The sequence below is a fragment of the Tursiops truncatus genome, chromosome 5 (assembly GCF_011762595.2).
Source record: "Tursiops truncatus isolate mTurTru1 chromosome 5, mTurTru1.mat.Y, whole genome shotgun sequence".
Taxonomy (NCBI): Eukaryota; Metazoa; Chordata; class Mammalia; order Artiodactyla; family Delphinidae; genus Tursiops; species Tursiops truncatus.
Genome location: NC_047038.1, coordinates 124,895,120 through 124,912,952, shown reverse-complemented (window position 1 = coordinate 124,912,952; position 17,833 = coordinate 124,895,120). Strand labels below are relative to the sequence as shown.

The window sequence follows — 17,833 nt, the reverse complement described above, 5'->3', positions numbered from 1 at the left end:
AACTGGGCAAAAGTAGAATATCCAGAAAATTCCCCCACTGGGAAATATGTTTTGAATTAAAACTCCATAAATTAAAAAGTAACAATTTCTAAAAGTCACAATAAGGAAATCCTATTTCAAAGAAAATCTGGTTAATTTTTTCCCTATTGCTTAGAAAAAGTAAGAGTGTAGTTTTCAAGAACTCTCATTTTCCAGTACAGCAATGGTAATATAGATTCTTGACACACCCAAATCACATGTATTCTGCGAGAATTTTCTGTGATAATCTTCTACTGCAAACTGACTGCCTTTCTAACTTTCACTAATGTATTCCATCCCACTTGATGGCCTAGCAGATCATAGGATGTGGAGGATTTCTTAGAATAAAATTCCTCTTCTCCAAAATTAACAGGTTTTGACTAGGAACCGTCCGATTTCTGTAGACCCGCACTAGCTTTCTTTTGGGACCATTTTCCACAAATAAATACAAGTTTTCTACTTATCTCTCTCTTCCCCTCCACCCAAACTATCTTAAACACACACATATTTTTTCAAGAGAGTTATCTATGTAATCAGTGATGACTTATCAGTTAATTACTTCTGAACACCATCCTAGTGCAGTTCAATTTCATTACCTCTGCAGAGTACACGATTACGTGTCACAAAACCTCAAAATACATGTGGAGCTTTAGGAAATATATTACAGCCCAGAATTCAAGTCCATCTAGAATGAATTGAGTTTCTCTGGGAAATAACTCAGATTGTAGTGAGAGAGATTTTCATGTTCTGTAATACTGTTATTGTGATCATTTAAATGAATAATTTAAAAGGTCATTTTCTTATTTTACCTAGAAATCAGCAGATGAGCAAACTATATATGAAAAGGAGAGAATAGCACATGCAAAACAAATTATAAAACCATTTATTCTCAGAAGAGTAAAAGAAGAGGTAACTCTTATCTGCATATTTTTATTATGATTGGTTTTTAAAAATCTGTTTTCTTCTGTATTTGAATGATCTGCTTCAACTGTTTTCCTTTCACAGGTTCTCAAGCAGCTACCCCCCAAGAAAGATCGAATTGAGTTGTGTGCAATGTCAGAGAAGCAGGAGCAACTCTATTTGGGTCTTTTCAACAGATTGAAAAAATCTATCAATAACATGGGTATAACCTGATTTTCACAATTTTATATGAAAAATAATTCTGTACTAGGGCTGCATTTTGTTTAGTCCTATGATAGTGGGATTTGCTCATTTTTTAAAATTAGTTGGAATTTGAAGAAATAGTTTTAAAACCTTTTGTTTGCATTGAGTTGTATTTCAACAAACAGCTATCAGCTTGTTGTTTTTAATGTGTTACAGAAAAAAACACAGAAATGTGCAATGTCATGATGCAGTTGAGAAAAATGGCCAATCATCCTTTATTACATCGCCAATATTACACAGCTGAAAAACTCAAGGAAATGTCTCAGCTTATGCTAAAGGTAAGGATTTTGTATTATGCTAGAACTAAGCTTTATTAACACCAATAAACATGAGGTTCATTGTTAGTCTAAAAATCAGACCATTGAACCTAGTAAGCATATTAATTAACCACGTATTTAAGAAAAACATTTTTAACACAGAGTTCAAAATAATTCAGGGGACATAAGAGCCAAGAAGGACTGACAGTCTACATCAAGAGTCAGCCAACTATGGCCTTAGGACCAAATATGACAATAGCTATTTCTACAAATAAAGTTTTGTTCTAACACAGCCACACCCTTTTGTTTCTTTGTTTTCTGTGACTGCTTTCTCAGTATGAGGGCAGAGTGGAGTAGAGTTGCAAAACATTATTTTGCCTACAGAGCCTAAAATATTTACAGGAAAAGTTTGCCAGCTCCTGGTCTGGACTTCCATAATACACTTCTTTTATTTATTTTTCACCAAAAATATTCATCAGATTGTATGTCCTGCATTATGAGGCATTTTTCTCCGTTTATTTTTTTCATTTTATTTCTTCTTTATTGTATTTTGTCTACAGTTTTAGCTGTTACTCTCTATTTTTGTCTCATTCTCCCTTAACCTACCCCTATTTCTCCTTGCAGATCATTGTGTTTAAAGCAACCATTTGCCTTTTTAAAATTTTTTATATTAAACTTACGGAAAATTTCAGACATGTAAAAGTAGAGAGAATTGTATAATGAAATCTTCTACGCATATGAAACCTTCACCCATTTTCTACAGTTATCATCTGGAATGACACAACTCTCTCTTGTTTCACCTCGAATCCTCTCCAGGATCATTTTGGACCAAATTCTAGACATTTCATCTGTAAATTTATCAGTGTGTTATCTCTAAAACAATAAGAACTTCCCCCCTTTATTGTACCTAAAAAAATGAATATCAGTTTCCTTTGGTAAATCTGTTGCACTAAAATGTTTTATGATTTAGATATTTTATCAGATGTAAACAATTTTATTAGGTTGTTCTAATCATATTATAAATTATCTTCATTTTGAAGTATATATTGTTTTGTTTTGTTTTGAGGAACCTACACATTGTGAGGCTAACCCTGACCTGATCTTTGAAGATATGGAAGTTATGACAGACTTTGAATTACATGTACTTTGTAAACAGTATCGACACATTAATAACTTCCAGTTAGACATGGACTTGATTTTAGATTCTGGAAAATTTCGAGTTTTAGGCTGCATCTTGTCTGAATTGAAACAGAAGGTACTAAAGAAGAATACTGCTCCTTATATGTTTCCCCAGTTAGTTCAACTTCTTTGAAACAGTTCTGGCATGATTTGACTTTCTTGAAGCTTTAGCCTGTGTTCTACATTCTTCTAGAAACTGGTGTTTGAGCATTTTTTGGATATATTTGGGCATATGTTTTCCTGATTACTCTTCTTCCATCTAACAGAAGTTAGTAGAATATATCTATATTGATGTTTTTTAAAAATAATTTTAATTGTCATTATTTCATAGGTGACAATCTATATAGTTGCTTCAAAATTAATATTTTGAAGATATTGATACTATGTAAAATAAATTAATACTACAATTTATATGTGAAATAGATCATATAAATATGATCTATAAATAGATATAAATAGATCATATAAATCTAAGTACTACTTAGATCACAATCTAAGTAGTACTTAGTAGCTATTCCCATTAATTAGTCTTAAAAATAAATTTTACGTCAAAGTTTAGAAGATAATTTACTTATACGTAATCTAAAATAAGAAACTTTAGCTATGATTGTTATTATTAAAGAAGCAGGTTTTCATTAGATACTTATAATTTTATTTGTTATGTGTCTAATTAATATATGTATTTCCACAGGGTGATAGAGTTGTATTATTTAGCCAATTTACCATGATGCTGGATATTTTAGAGGTTCTCTTAAAACATCATCAGCATAGGTACCTCAGATTAGATGGAAAGACTCAGATTTCTGAAAGGTTGGTATACTTTAGTTTCAGAAAATCTCTCCACCTTACCCTCAAATAAGAGTAAATGTTAGAATTTTAAATGTCTAGGGCATTTGATGGAATTGTATTGCTTTGAGTCTTACGTTTGGTTACTTTAAATCATTCATTAACTTAAGATGAAGAAAATTTAATTTTTGGTCTGAATCGTATACAAATATATTTTGAAACAACTACTAGAATTATATATTTGTCAGTGTTTTCTCTTTAAAAATCATTTTAAGTCTAAAACACTTTATCTTTAAACCAAGGTTATCTTAAAATCTTGGGCTTTTCATATTTTAAGGGTAATTGAGTAAGTTTGAGTTTGTTTTTTTGTTTGTTTTCTTTTTTAATTCCCAGAGTTTAAAAAGATTGTCTTAGTTGAAATGCTTTTTCTAGTGTGTTTAAACTGCATCGTATCTTTGGTTTATTTTTTTTTATCAGCCAGAGTAAATTTTTTTTTTCCTGCATTAGAGTAAGAAAAGAAGTCTTGCTAAAACATCATTATAGTTTGATTTTGAGATTCTTAGTTCATCGGGTATATTGTCTATGAGTCACAGCTGGCAGACTCTGAGAAGGTTAAAGATTGAAAAGCTGTGTACAGAATTTAGAAAAGCCAGAAGTCATTAAACAAAGGACAAAACAGTCCTTTAGCAATTAATCAAATCTGAATAGTTAGAGTTAGTAGGGAGATAAATGGTATAGAAAAGAAGTTGGTGAATTGGATAGGTCTTTTCAATAAAATAGCTACAGGAAAAATAACTAGAATGCCAAGAGCATGTATTTACATCTTCAAGTTTATTTTCCATGTGAAGTGATTGTTTTCAGTTTTAATTATATACCCTTTTGTGAGATTTAACCTAATACATTTGTCTTATAGGATTCATCTAATTGACGAGTTTAATACCGATATGGATATCTTTGTGTTTCTGCTGTCAACAAAAGCTGGTGGCCTAGGAATAAACCTGACTTCAGCAAATGTTGTTATACTTCACGATATTGACTGTAATCCTTACAATGACAAACAAGCAGAAGATAGATGCCATAGAGTAGGCCAGACTAAGTAAGTGTTTGCAGTTGAAATTTATTTGTAATCAAATGCCAGTCTAATTTGTATAGAACATTAGAATATGATCTGTCAGATGTCCTGCCTTAGTTTTTATATTTTCAGCAAAACATGGCTTCCGCTGTATTTTATACCAACCAGTGTTGAATATGAACTCCACCATGTAATCTGTTCATATTCTAGTCATTAAAACAGGGACTTCCCTGGCAGTCCAGTGGTTAGGACTAGGTGCTTTCACTGCCGAGGGTTCAGGTTCAGCCCTGGTCAGGCAACTAGGATCCCACAAGCCATGTGGCGTGGCCAAAACAGTAAAAAATAAATAAAACCACCTCCCACCCCCAGTCCAAGTAGTTATGCAGCAAATGAAAACTAAGTATTACCAGTGGTCCAGCCCCTTTGAAAAAGATTAGTAATTACTAATTAGTAACTTGCTTGTTACACCATGTAAGAGCCAGATAGACTGGGTAATGTGCGTACGATTGCTACCTTGTTACCTCATAGGAAATAGATTATGTGAGCTGTATATATTTTAGGTGAAGGTTAAATTAGACATTGGTCACAGGACATAAAGAGGTGAAAATACCTATAATTCAGCTCTGTTCTCACATGTAAACAGCAGACAATCAGTGTTTTCTTTGTGGAGTATTTTACTGTATTTCCAAAAGACATTGGTAAGTTCATTTATGAACCAAATATTTATCAGTACTTAAAGGTGGAACTAAAACCTCCCATGTAATCTTTATACTTTACTACACTTCCTTACTTTTTGTACTAAATTATTTCTTGGAACCTGATAAGCAAAGCATGTTCTTTTTAAAAATAGAATACCCTACCTCAACCCAGAGCTGTTTCTTGTAATACAGTTCTACCAGTAATTTTAAAGTACCGATATCTTTTTCTCATCTCTTGAATCAATAGGAAAGGATGTTTAAAAGTGACGTGCTCAGAAAATGTCAATCTCAAGTAGTTTGAATAAAAGAATTTAAATTTATGGATGTATTTGTTAAACAATTTTCAAATTATTCTTATTGCATTCTAAGGTGAGTTATATCGTTTATATATATTAAGTAATTATATATTATGTAACCAATGGACATATCTTGTATTTTCCTTAGAGAAGTACTAGTTATAAAATTAATAGGCCAAGGGACAATCGAAGAATCCATGCTAAAAATTAATCAACAGAAATTGAAACTAGAACAAGATATGACCACAGTAGATGAAGGTAAGTTATTTGTCAGCATAAACTTTATTTATATGAAAAGGCATCAACTTAGCAGTAGCAAGGGGATAATAAAGATGGTTTGAGTCCTTAACTTGGCATGCAGTTTAGGGATAGCATGGGAGCATACTTACTTCAAAAGTACTACAATAACTAAGATCATTTTGCCAGAACTGATACAAACACTTTGATTTTGAAAAATTCTGTCTCTGACATCAAAATATCCCAGAAATAAATTAAAATTGGGTCTATAGTTTTAGCTACAATTTTATGATTTACTTACTAAGTAATATTTATGAATCCAAAGATTTAAAGTACATGGCATAATATTGTTATTAACTCTCACATTTATATTAACTTCATTTTGACGAGCCAAATACTCATTTCACTAGAGTGCAATAAAATGCATTTATTCAAAAATTGAATAATTTCAGATTAAAGAGCAGTTGGGTACTAGAAACATTTGTCAAATAAGAGAATCCTCTCCATTTCCTCCATCTTTTTGAGGAGAATAATTTTTAAGGTTTTAAAAGTTTAAATTATATATGTATGTATATATATATATATATAATACATTCACATAGTTCAAAATTCCTAAGATATTAAAGGGCAAACAAAAGCCTCCTTATCACCCAGCTTCCCCAGAAAGATGACACATTAGGGTTTGCTTTTTTTTAATTGTATGACTAGTTGTTTCTGCGTCTTGCTTTTTTTATTTGCTGTTAAGTTTGGATTTCATGGGCTATTTTCAAATCTATGGACGAGCTTGGAGGCAAGCATGTCAGTGAATTCCCTGAGAGTTTATGCAGTAGTTTTTGTTCCTAATCATGTTTTTTACTGAAAGGAGAAGAGTAGATAAAAGTAGTCTCAAGTTTAGACTGTAACTGGGGTCTCTGTGGTGACACAGAGAGAGAGAGAGAGAGAGAGAGAGAGAGAGACCTGGATAAGTGTCTAGATACTGGGGTCTTGTTCAATTGAAAAAACAATTTTTTTAAGACAATGATTGTATCTTTGGACTGAAAATAAGTGTAGATGAAATGATTTCTGTTTGGTTGGATTTGGGAGTTTTGTCTTTATTTTCACTATTCAGATTGTTACATAAAAAAAAATTTTTTTTTGTATATTTTCTTTTATTCTCTTTTACACCTTGCATTGAATTTTTTGGTAAATGTTTTTATTTAGTGAACCTGAGGAGTAAGTACTATGTGCTGTATGAATAGGATATGATCCAAACTATATCTGCATATCTCTGTCAAATCAAAAACAGAAGCTGTAGACTGCTGTGCTGGCAATGTGAACACAAGCACAGAGGAAGTTGCCCTAACATATGTAGGAATACGGGAATATTTTTAACAGGGAGTGACACTGAATCAAACTGGGCCTTGAAAGATTATTAAGAATTTCACCAAAAGCAGAGAAAATTGGAGAGAAGAAATACGTTTCATAAAATATTTTTATCAGAATTTTAACACCAGTTTCTGACCTGCAGGTGACGAAGGGAGTATGCCAGCAGATATAGCCACATTACTAAAAACATCAATGGGCCTGTGAAATAAGAATTGTTAATTCCTAACTGATGATGAAATATCAACTTGGTGCACTCAAGGACATTTACATTATGATGACCATGGGGTTTATGAACATTTATAACTTTTTATAATTTCCATATTACATTTCTCATAGTATGGACAACTTTTTTGCCACTAACTGAATTCTCCAGATGCTCACATGTGAAATTTCAAAAAAAAGCCACAGATACGTAGTCTTGAAGATGTTAAATAATCATTTTACAAAACAGTTTTCTGAATGGGGATTAGTTGGTGATTGTTTGTAACAAATACGCTAATGCTTTAGAAATGTCAGTATTTTTGTAATTATTTCTACCTCCAAATATATATATATATTGTCTTTCACTGGATAATATGTGTAGATTTTTACATGTGCCTTATTTGACAATGCTTATGTCTTGTTTTTGCTCGTCTCATTTGAAGTTCTTTTTTATTATGTTAAAGAATGCAGCTGTATAGATTATATAGCTTTCATTTTATTGCTATTTGAGACAGATGTTCACCACTGTCAACAAGAACTCAACATGAATTTAAAGGTGGCATTCCATATGCTAACACCCCCAGGTCCTCCCAAGTACTTCTGTTAAAACAGATTTGTTTGGCTAGGCACTAAGTTGTTTTCCAGTGAATAGTAACTAAAGAAGCCCTTATCTTGCTCCATGGATTAATTCCTTCTGTTCATTTCCCAACTGCACTAATTGTGCTATTACTCTGCCTATTCTTGTGCATGTTTTCATTGATTTCCCTCTCCTGGCTTTTGCTTCTCTTGAAACTGTTGCCCAGTCATTTCTGCTCCAGTTCTCTTTACTCTCTAAATAGTAGTTTATTCCTGCCACATCTCCGCACATCAGCAAAATATTGGTGACATTTTTCTAGCCTGGCAGAACAGATTAACAGGCTATTTCACTTCAAAGCAGACTGAATGTGACTTCATTTCAAGGCAGCATTAGGTACTGCATGGAAATAGGTCATTAACTTTAAATTCTTATCAAAATATAACTTAGCAGTTTGCAGAATTTCCAGTATGGGACCTCCTAAAGAGAGCCATTGTTCAATTCCAAATCAGTGTGGGTGACAAAGTGAAATTTAGAAGAGGTAAAGTTGTCTACTTGATATTTAACTCTTTATTAAGTCTTTCTTTAAATTTTTGCCTGTCAGTCTATATTGCTGTTTTATTATACATCAGTTTCTTTGTATAACTTGTGAGTTTCATGTGTTTTGTTTTATTATGTAAATATTATTATAAATAAACTTATTTATAAATCAAAGATTTGTTAATTTTTGGAGATTATACTTTCAAGACCTCCTGACTTCCTAAGTTTTTAAGGTGATATAATCCTCGACTTAGAAGGCTAATGAAGCTCTTACATTGATTCTTCAGATACTGTAGACTCTGAAAGCTGATGAGTCAGTAGGCTTAGCCAATCTTGCAAGTGTATTGAATATACTCAACACATTTTAGTGTAATGGGCTGAAGGGACCTGCAAATAGTATTAATACCTCCTTCTGCATCACAGTACCGAAATCGCTTAGTGAAATGTTGAGAATATTCTAAAAATCGCATAATGGATTTCTCATAACTTTCCTGTACTAATGTATCTTCAATGATAGGCTGTTTCTTTTGTTGTTGTTAAATCCATATTTTTATTTTAATGAGTGTAGTTGGGTTCTCCCTGTAATGCCATATTATGTTTTTGGCATAATAAAAATATTTGTGATCATAAGTTGTATTTTCGCACCCTTAGTAGTTTCTAAACTTTCATCCCTTTACCCTTAAAAATGCATAATATGGAAGGACTTCCCCGGTGGTGCAGTGGTTAAGAATCCACCTGCCAATGCAGGGGACACGGGTTCGAGCCCTGGTCCAGGAAGATCATACATACCGCGGAGCAACTAAGCCCGTGCACCACAACTACTGAGCCTGCGTGCCACAACTACTGAAGCCCATGCACTCTAGGGCCCACGTGCTACAACTACTGAAGCCCAGGTGCCTAGAGCCCGTGCTCCACAACAGGAGAAGCCATGGCAATGAGAAGCCCACACACCACAATGAAGAGTAGCCCCAGCTCAGCACAACTAGAGAAAGCCCACGCACAGCAACAAAGACCCAAAAAGAAAAAACCATAATATTGAGCACAAAAGAGATGCTATTGTGTGCTTAATATTGTCTCTTTCTCAGTAAACTGGTACTTATTACTTTGGGTGTATTCTCATTAGTCCCTTTATTGGACTGATGTCAGTAAATATCATAATCCATTGTCAGTAAAGAGCCTATGAAGCCACAGTTGTTGGAGTAGTATCTTGGCCGACTGAAGCAACTTATGTTTTTGTTGATACAGGTCACACACAGATAGAAGACGTATGTGTTTTCATAACTGTATTTCTCACCCCATAGACTTGTAACTTTATACCAATAGATAATCTATGTTGAAACATTAATATTGCTCCTAGTTATTGGTGTTATTGTATAGTGATTAGATAGGAGCATCAGGAGACTTGGTTTCCATTTGTGTGACCTTAAGCAAGACACTTAAATGGTCCATAAAATTAAGGAATTGATTGTTTTAACTTCCCAAAAGGTATGGTTATTTTTCTGATTATAATATGCAGTTCCATTTCTACTCTGATTAATTCATGTTCTCTCACACTTGCTTACTTGCTCAGTGAGGAGATGTTTAATTTAGATATAGGATGGGGTAATGGAATGTGTTGTCCTTTCAGTGAACAAAAGATGACCTAAAGGTTATGATGATGCTATGATTGAAATATTTCCTTATAAAACATGCTGTGGTTGCATTTTCTGTTGGAATTATGATAATTATATGTAAACAAGTGGGGCTGATTATCTTAGAGTTTTCATAATTTAGATAAACATTGTATCTATCAGTTTTACTAAATTCTGTTTTCAGTAAAGTTTGTCAGAATGTAATTATGTGGAGGAAAATGAACGTGCATAAGAGGGAAGAAAAGTTTCTACCTTCATTAGAGTATTATTTGAATTTCTTCTGTGAAAGGTAAGTTTTTTCTTTAGACTGCCTTGATGACATGATTCAGCGCTTTGCAAATGAGAGTCGTTTATAACCTATTGTCATTTCTTAACAGCCACTGACAACGGTAAGAAGATGTAATCCAAAGAAGCAAGGTACTTGGGAAATACACTTTGTTTTTCTGTGTAATCCTTAATAATGTGTACAGTATTTAACTTCCTTTTCCTGAATTTCATAGAGCATTGTTGGGAGGAAAGAAGCACCTTCAACAAGGTCACACTTAGATGGACTTGACTTTTCTTTCTTCCTCCCCACAACCTCTCCCCGCTTTTTGCTTCTCAACTACATTCTCCTTCCTCTGCCCTGCAGTTCACGGATAAGGCCATCTATTTTGTTTATATGTTTCCTGATACAACATAACATACTAAGATTAGACTATTCAATATTAATAATATTAACAGGTAAATTGAACTAAAATGTGATGTTCCAATATAGTTATGGTTTAAAATAGGTTGGGATAATCTAAATATATAGTTATTTGGAAGATTTCTATATAAATGGCTTGTTTATATAGGCAGTTCTTGCACAGTAGTGTGGGACTGTAGAAATTTTTCAAGTTGAAAGTGTGTAATCACTGGGGAAAATGATTCTTCCATGACCTTTAAGAATTTTGTCAGCACATTATAAATGTATAAGTGAACAAAATAGTAAAACTAATATTCAGTACACTGTAAAATATTAGAAACACTAAGGAAGTTTTATTTTTGTAAAAAAATTTATCAGAGTAGTTTGAACAGTACCTTCCTATAAAACTTGCAAACACACATTTTTTTTTTTTTTTTTTTTTGTCTCTTGGTAAATAGTCATAATCCTAAATTTGGATCAGCTTCCAACATTTTATTGCTCTTTCAATGTCATGAAATATCCCTATTCTTTTTTCTTTCTAAATAGACTTTATTTTTTCGAGGGGTTTTAGGTTCATAGCAAATTCAGCAGGAAGTACAAAGAGGTCCCATGTACCCCTGCTCCCACACAGACACACCTTCCCCACTATCAGCATCCTGCACCAGAATGGGACTTCGTTACAATCAGTGAAAATGCATTGACACGTCATAATCACCCAAAGTCCATAGATTACAGTAGGCTCCACTCTCGGTGGTGTACATTCTATGGGTTTGACAAATGAATCCATTATAGTATCATACAGAATAGTTTTACTGCCCTAAAAATCCATTTACGTTTCCTCCATATCTTTTCATGGCTTGATAGATCATTTCTTTTTAGCACTGAATAATGGTCTCTTGTTTGCATGTACCCCAACTTACGTATCCACTAACCTACTAAAGGATATTTTGGTTGCTTCTAGTTGTTGATACAGCTGCCACAAACATTCATGTGCTGGTTTTCATGTGGACCTGTTTTCAACTCCTTTGGGCAGATACCAAAGAGTGTGATTACTGGATCATATGGTAAGAGCATTTTAGTTTTGTAAGAAACTGCCAAACTCTCTTCCAAGGTGTATGTGCTGTTTCGCATGCCTATCAGCAATGAAGAAAAGTTCCTGGGGCCCCACCAGAATGGGACATTTGGGTGGTGTCAGTATTTTGAATTTTTGCCATTCTCATAGGTAATGGTATCTCCTTGTTCCTATTTGCAATTCCATAGTGACATATGATGTTGAACATCTTTTCATATGCTTATTTGCCATCTGTATATCTTTGATGAGGTGTCTGTCCAGGTATTTTATCCATTTTGTAATCAGGTTTATTTTATTGTTGACTTTTAAGAGTTCTTTGTGTATTTTGCATAAAGTCCTTTTGCAAATGTTTTCTTCCTGTCTGTGGCTTGTCTTCTCTTTTTTTTTTTTTTTTGTATTGAAGTATAGTTGATGTACAATATCATATATGTTACAGGTGTACAGTATAGTGATTCACAATTTTTAGTTTTTTTATTCATTTTTACTGGGCTATAGTTGCTTTACATTGTCTTCTCATTCTTTTGATCTCAATTCTTATAACGTGAGGGGTTTTTTGCTAGTCTCACCTCCTCTGGGATATCTTCATCTCCTTTGTCACAACCAGTTTCCTCATTTATGTCAATAAGTTTGCCTTCACCAAGTTCTTCTGGCTGCATATCTAGAGCCTCTTGAACTGCAACAGCATCAACATTCTCGCAGCCAGCTCTTTGCATTTATGTTCAATTTGAATTTCCACCATTTTCACTTTTCATTTCTTTATTGCACTTTAATCTTTGTTGGTGAGTTCCCTTTTTCAATTATCCATTTTTGTAAAATGTCAAGTGGATTTATCACTAAGAAACAACACTTTGCTTTCTGTGCACGCATGACAGATGCGCAGTGATCAATCACTAACAGATTTTGAAAGAAGTGGCATGATTGCTCATATATCTATCTGTTATTTACATAGTGATTTGTGGACTGAAGAGCTAGCAGCAAAGTTTATACTTTATGCAGTTACTCAGTTAATATGGCGTGGAAACTGAAGTCCAAAGCTTTTCAGGGTTTTTTTTGGAAAATGTGTTATGTAACTAAACCATTGTGACTGAAATTCATGCATGTCAGAACTAGTGCAAAGCGAAGCCTGCCTGTATTTGAAACTATTTTTCTTCAGTTATAAATAAGGTGAAGCTACTCTGAATAAAAAGGATACTGGAAACAAAACCCTTTTCTCCCCCAGCCCCTTTTTTCCTTTTTTTTTGATAAGCAGAATATGGCAGAAGTGAAAGTCTTGATGGAGCTGGGGAGGGGAGTGTGCAGGTTATGCAGCACGCTGATGTAGCTTCGTATCTGATGAGAGTGATGCTGTGAAGAATAATGAAGTTTGGAGGCAGCAGGCATCACCTAGAGTTTGGTTTGGGGCCTTCTCATTATCCAGTTGGCTATGGCAGGAATGCTTTGGACTTTCTTACGTAATGTCACCAGCCTGGGATGGTTGTCCAACAAATCAGGTTTAAAGACCAAAAGTGTGGTACTGCAAATTTCCCAGTAGAAATCTGCCCAAGTTACCTAGTTTAAAGGAAACAAATTTTCATTAGAACATAAAAGGCCTAACTTCTTAATCTAAAAATAGTTTCTTTTTAATTCAAAATAATGTTATTACAAGAGCAGAATGCGTGTATTATAGAAAATTATAGATAATACCATACTCAAAACACACAGATGTTACTCACATTAACACCTCTGTATATGGTATTTTTTTATGCATGTGTGTGTATTTTTACTAAAATGAGATCTTACAGTACATGCTCTTTTGTAACTTGATTCAATCTCCATCTCCCTGTGACAATACATTTTCATCTCATTTAACACACCATCATTACTTTTCCATCTGTTCCAAAAATGTCCTTTATAGGATAAAGCAGGATCCATTCCAGGACCATGCATTTCATCTGGTTATGTCCTTTAACTCTCAATTCAGAACAGTACCCTTTTTTTCCCCCTGTCACTGAATTATTGAAGATTCCACACTAGTCCTGCAGAATGTCCTGTCTTCAGGATTTTTATGATTATTTCATCGGTTCCTTTATATTGCAGAGTAAAAAGGAAGAGAGTGCAAGTTATCTTTAGAGAGTTCATAGTTTCAAGTTACATATTTTTGGCTAGCATACATTATATTGAATCACATCAGAAGACATATGTCTGACCATTAGTGTAACCCTAAGATTGGCCACTGGACAGTATTAGGATGATGGCAGCATAGGCCTACTCTTGTATACCTGTTTTTTTTAATTTGTACACTTGTTTCGTGCTTTTATGACTAGATACTAATCTGGATGACACTACTTTTGTCTCCATATAAATCAGTCAAAGAATGAAGTTTAAATATGGATTATTCTTAGTTTTCCTTTTATTTGGAATTTAATAATGCTGATTTCTAGTGTTTTATGAACTTGCTTACTAAACACCTGTCAACTAGGAGAGTCTACTGGTTAGAGGATTCAGAGTTCAGACAACAAATATTTATGGAGTACCTACTACGTGCCCTGTACAGGTCTGACTCCTGGGATTGACTAGAGAGCATGATGTGATGCAAACCCCTTCTCTGGTGCAGCTTTTACTTCAGAAGCAGGAAGACAAACGTCAAGTGTGGTACGGGGGATCGGCCAAGATGGCAGAGTAGAAAGGCCCTGAGCTCACCTCCTCTTACAGGCACACCAAAGTCACAAGTGTCTGCAGAACAACCATCGATGAAGTAGACCAGAATCTACCAGAAAAGATCTTCTACAGCTAAAGACATAAAGAAGGAACCACACGAGATGGGTAGGTGGAGCTGACTCACAATATAATCCAGTCCCTTACCCCCAAGTGGGCAATCCACAAACAAGAATACTTATACTGCAGAGGTTCTCCTATAGGAGTGAGAGTTCTAAGCCCCATGTCAGGCCCCCCAGCCCAGGGGTCCTGCACCAGCAAGACAAACCCCCAGAGCATTTGGCTTTGAAGACCAGAAGGACTTAATTTTGGGAGTTCCAAAGAACCAGGGGAAATAGAAACTTCACACTTAAAGGGTGCCCATAAAATCTCACACCAGGACCCGGGGCAAAAGCAGCAATTTAATAGGGGCCTGACCTACTTGCTGGTCTTGGAGAGTCAAGGAGGCAGCTGCAGCTCAAACTAGAGACATAGAAACTGGCAGCAGCCATATTTGGCAGCTTTCTACCATGTAGGCACCATTGTAGGATCCTCCCTCCAGCTCATGAGTGCCAAGACCTGGCCCCATCCAACAGCCTGTAGGCAACAGTGCTGGGGAGCCTCAGACCAAAGAACTAACTGGGGGGGTGGGGGAGGACACAGCCCCACCCATCAACAGACAGGCTACCTAAAGACTTTCTGAGCCCAGAGCCACTCGAGACATGCCTCTAGACCTGGCCCTTCCCACTAGAGGGCCAAGACCCAACTCCAGCCACCAATAGGCAGGTGCTGGACTTGCGCTCAGGAAGCCTGCATTAGCCTCGAGACCAGACCCATCCAACCAGTGGGCAGACACCAGATGCAAGAAAACCACAATTCCACAGTTTTTGGACCCAGCCTGCCCACAGCAGGCCAGACCCTGCCCTGGGACCAGCTGGGCCCTGGCTCTGCCCACTAGCAGGCCAACACAAGCTGTGGGACACCCCAGACCCAACTGTATCAAGAACTGCCTCCCCCACCTCCACAGCAATCTGACACCAGCTCTAGGATCCCTGGGCCCTGCAGCAAGATTCCCACATTCCAGGACCAGTTGTGACTGCCAATAGTCCAGCACTAACCCCTGGACCTAGCTTCACCCACCAGTGGACAGGAACAGCCACAGAGTCTTCTGGATCCCGGCTCCATCCACCAGTGAGCCAGCACTGGCCCCAGGACCTCCTGGGGTTCTGAAATCAGCCCTCTTGTGACCAGGCCCCACTAACCAGCAGCCTCCATACAAGGCAAGGCCTGGCAACCAATAAGACTAGGGACAAACCAAGCCTACCAGACCACCCACATAGTCAGCCTGCTGGCCACAACAGAAAGCCCCTCACAGCCCTCCTGGGGAAACCCTAGAGCATATAGCTTGGGTGACAAAAGTGGAGTGCCCTGCTGGAACGCATAGGACGTCTCCTACAGAAGGCCACTTCTCCAAGTTTGGGAAATGTAACCTACCAGATACATAAAAATACAAATAGCAACCTAGACAAAATAAGGCAGCAGAGGAACATGCTCCAGACAAAGGAACAAGATAAAACCCTAGAAGAACTAAATGAATGGAGATAAGCAATCTACCCAAGAAAGAGTTCAGAGTAATGATCATAAAGAAGATCAGTGAACTCAGAAGGAGAATTGATGCACAGAGAAGTTAGAAGTTTTTAACAAAGAGTTTGAATATAAAGAACAACCAAACAGAGATGAAGAATACAGTAACTAAAATGAACACACTAGAAGGAATAAACAGTAGACTAAATGATAACAGAGGAATGGATCAATGAGGTGGAAGACTGAGTAGTGGAAATCACTGATGCTGAACAGAAAAAAGAATGAAGAAAAATGAGGACAGTTTAAGAGACCTCTGGGAAAACATCAAGTACACTAATATTCGCATTATAGGGGTCCCAGAAGGAAAAGAGAGAGAAAAGGGGGCTGAGAACATATTTGAAAACATAGTAGCTGAAAAATTCCCTAATCTGGGAAAGGAAACAGTTACCAAGTCCAGAAAGCACAGAGAGTACCATACAGGATGTGTGTTCTCAAAGAGGAACACACGAAGAGACGTTGTATTTAAAATTACAAAAAGTAAGGATAAAGAAAATATTAAAAGCAGCAAAGAGAAAGTGAAGAGTAACATACGAGGAAACACCCATAAGGCTGTCAGATGATTTTTCAGCAGAAACTCTGCAGGCCAGAAGGGAGGGGCACATTATATATAAATCCCCTATATATATATATATATATATAGTGATAAAAGGGGAAAACCTATAAGCAAGAATATTCTCCCCAGCAAGCTCTCATTCCGATTTGATGGAGAGATCAAAAGCTTTACAGACAAGCAAAAACTAAAAGAGTTTAGCCCCTCAAACGAGCTTTACAACAAATTTTAGTAAATTCTCTAGGCAAAAAAGATAAGGACACAACTAGAAACAGGAAAATTACAAAATGAAAAAGCTCACTGGTTTCAAACATACAATGAATGTAGGAAATCATCCACACACAAAGCTAGTAGGAATGTTAAAAGACAAACGTAGTGGGGACTTCCCTGGGATTCCAGTGGTTAAGACTCTGCCTTCCAATGCAGGAGGTGCAGGTTTGATCCCTGGTAGGGGAACTAAGATCCCACATGCTGTGGGGTGTGGCCAAAAAAAAAACTTAAAAAAAAAGACAAAAGTAGTAAAATCATCAATGTCCACAAAAAGCAGTTGAGGGATACACAGAACACCTAGATGCAAAATATGATATCAAAAACAGTAATCATGAGGGAAGGAGAGGACAATTGCAGTGTTGTTAAAATGCATTTGAAATTAAGAGATCACAGCTTAAAACAAACAATCATAAATATATACAGAGAGAGAGACTGCTATATAAAAACCTCATGGTAATCACAAACAAAAAATCTGTAATAGAAAAGAAAAATGGAATCCAAACATAAAACTAAAGATGGTAATCAAATCACAAGAGAAAAGAAAAAGGGGAGAAAGACCTACCAAAACAATTGATAAAATGGCAATGGGAACATACATATCAGTAATTACCTTAAATGTAAATAGACTAAATACTCCAACCAAAAGATACAGAGTTGCTGAATGGATCCAAAAACAAGACTCATATATATGCTGCCTGCAAGAGACTCACTTCAGATCTAAAGACACACAGACTGAAAGTGTGGGGATGGCAAAAGATATTCCATGCAAATGGAAATCAAAAGAAAGCCAGAGTAGCAATAGTTATATCAGACTTTAAAATAAAGACTTACGGGCTTCCCTGGTGGCGCAGTGGTTGAGAGTCCGCCTGCCAATGCAGGGGACACAGGTTCATGCCCTGGTCCGGGAAGATCCCACATGCCGCGGAGCGCCTGGACCCG

At 35.9% G+C, this 17,833-nt stretch overlaps 2 protein-coding genes across 6 annotated transcripts in view; one reads left to right on the top strand and one right to left on the bottom strand.

The window, feature by feature from the left end:
- SMARCAD1 (SNF2 related chromatin remodeling ATPase with DExD box 1) overlaps positions 1 to 8,561 on the top strand; it is a 69,767-nt gene extending 61,206 nt beyond the window's left edge. For 4 of the 5 annotated variants that reach the window (XM_019926427.3, XM_004318315.4, XM_019926426.3 and 1 more), the window contains 8 exons: positions 832 to 927; positions 1,024 to 1,141; positions 1,339 to 1,460; positions 2,506 to 2,694; positions 3,310 to 3,428; positions 4,318 to 4,500; positions 5,619 to 5,728; positions 7,215 to 8,561. In XM_019926427.3, the coding sequence (XP_019781986.1) occupies positions 832 to 927; positions 1,024 to 1,141; positions 1,339 to 1,460; positions 2,506 to 2,694; positions 3,310 to 3,428; positions 4,318 to 4,500; positions 5,619 to 5,728; positions 7,215 to 7,276 (999 nt within the window). In that variant the 3' untranslated portion in view covers positions 7,277 to 8,561. Of the gene's footprint in view, positions 1 to 831; positions 928 to 1,023; positions 1,142 to 1,338; positions 1,461 to 2,505; positions 2,695 to 3,309; positions 3,429 to 4,317; positions 4,501 to 5,421; positions 5,544 to 5,618; positions 5,729 to 7,214 lie in introns of all 5 variants that reach the window. The other variant, XR_002174630.3, reaches the window with a different exon arrangement.
- A 4,568-nt stretch (positions 8,562 to 13,129) lies between these two features.
- The window catches only part of HPGDS (hematopoietic prostaglandin D synthase), a 28,620-nt gene continuing 23,916 nt past the window's right edge, over positions 13,130 to 17,833 (bottom strand). Inside the window, exon 5 of the mRNA XM_004318317.4 lies at positions 13,130 to 13,305. Coding sequence (XP_004318365.1) covers positions 13,141 to 13,305 — 165 coding nt within the window. The 3' untranslated portion in view covers positions 13,130 to 13,140. The remainder of the gene's footprint in view (positions 13,306 to 17,833) is intronic.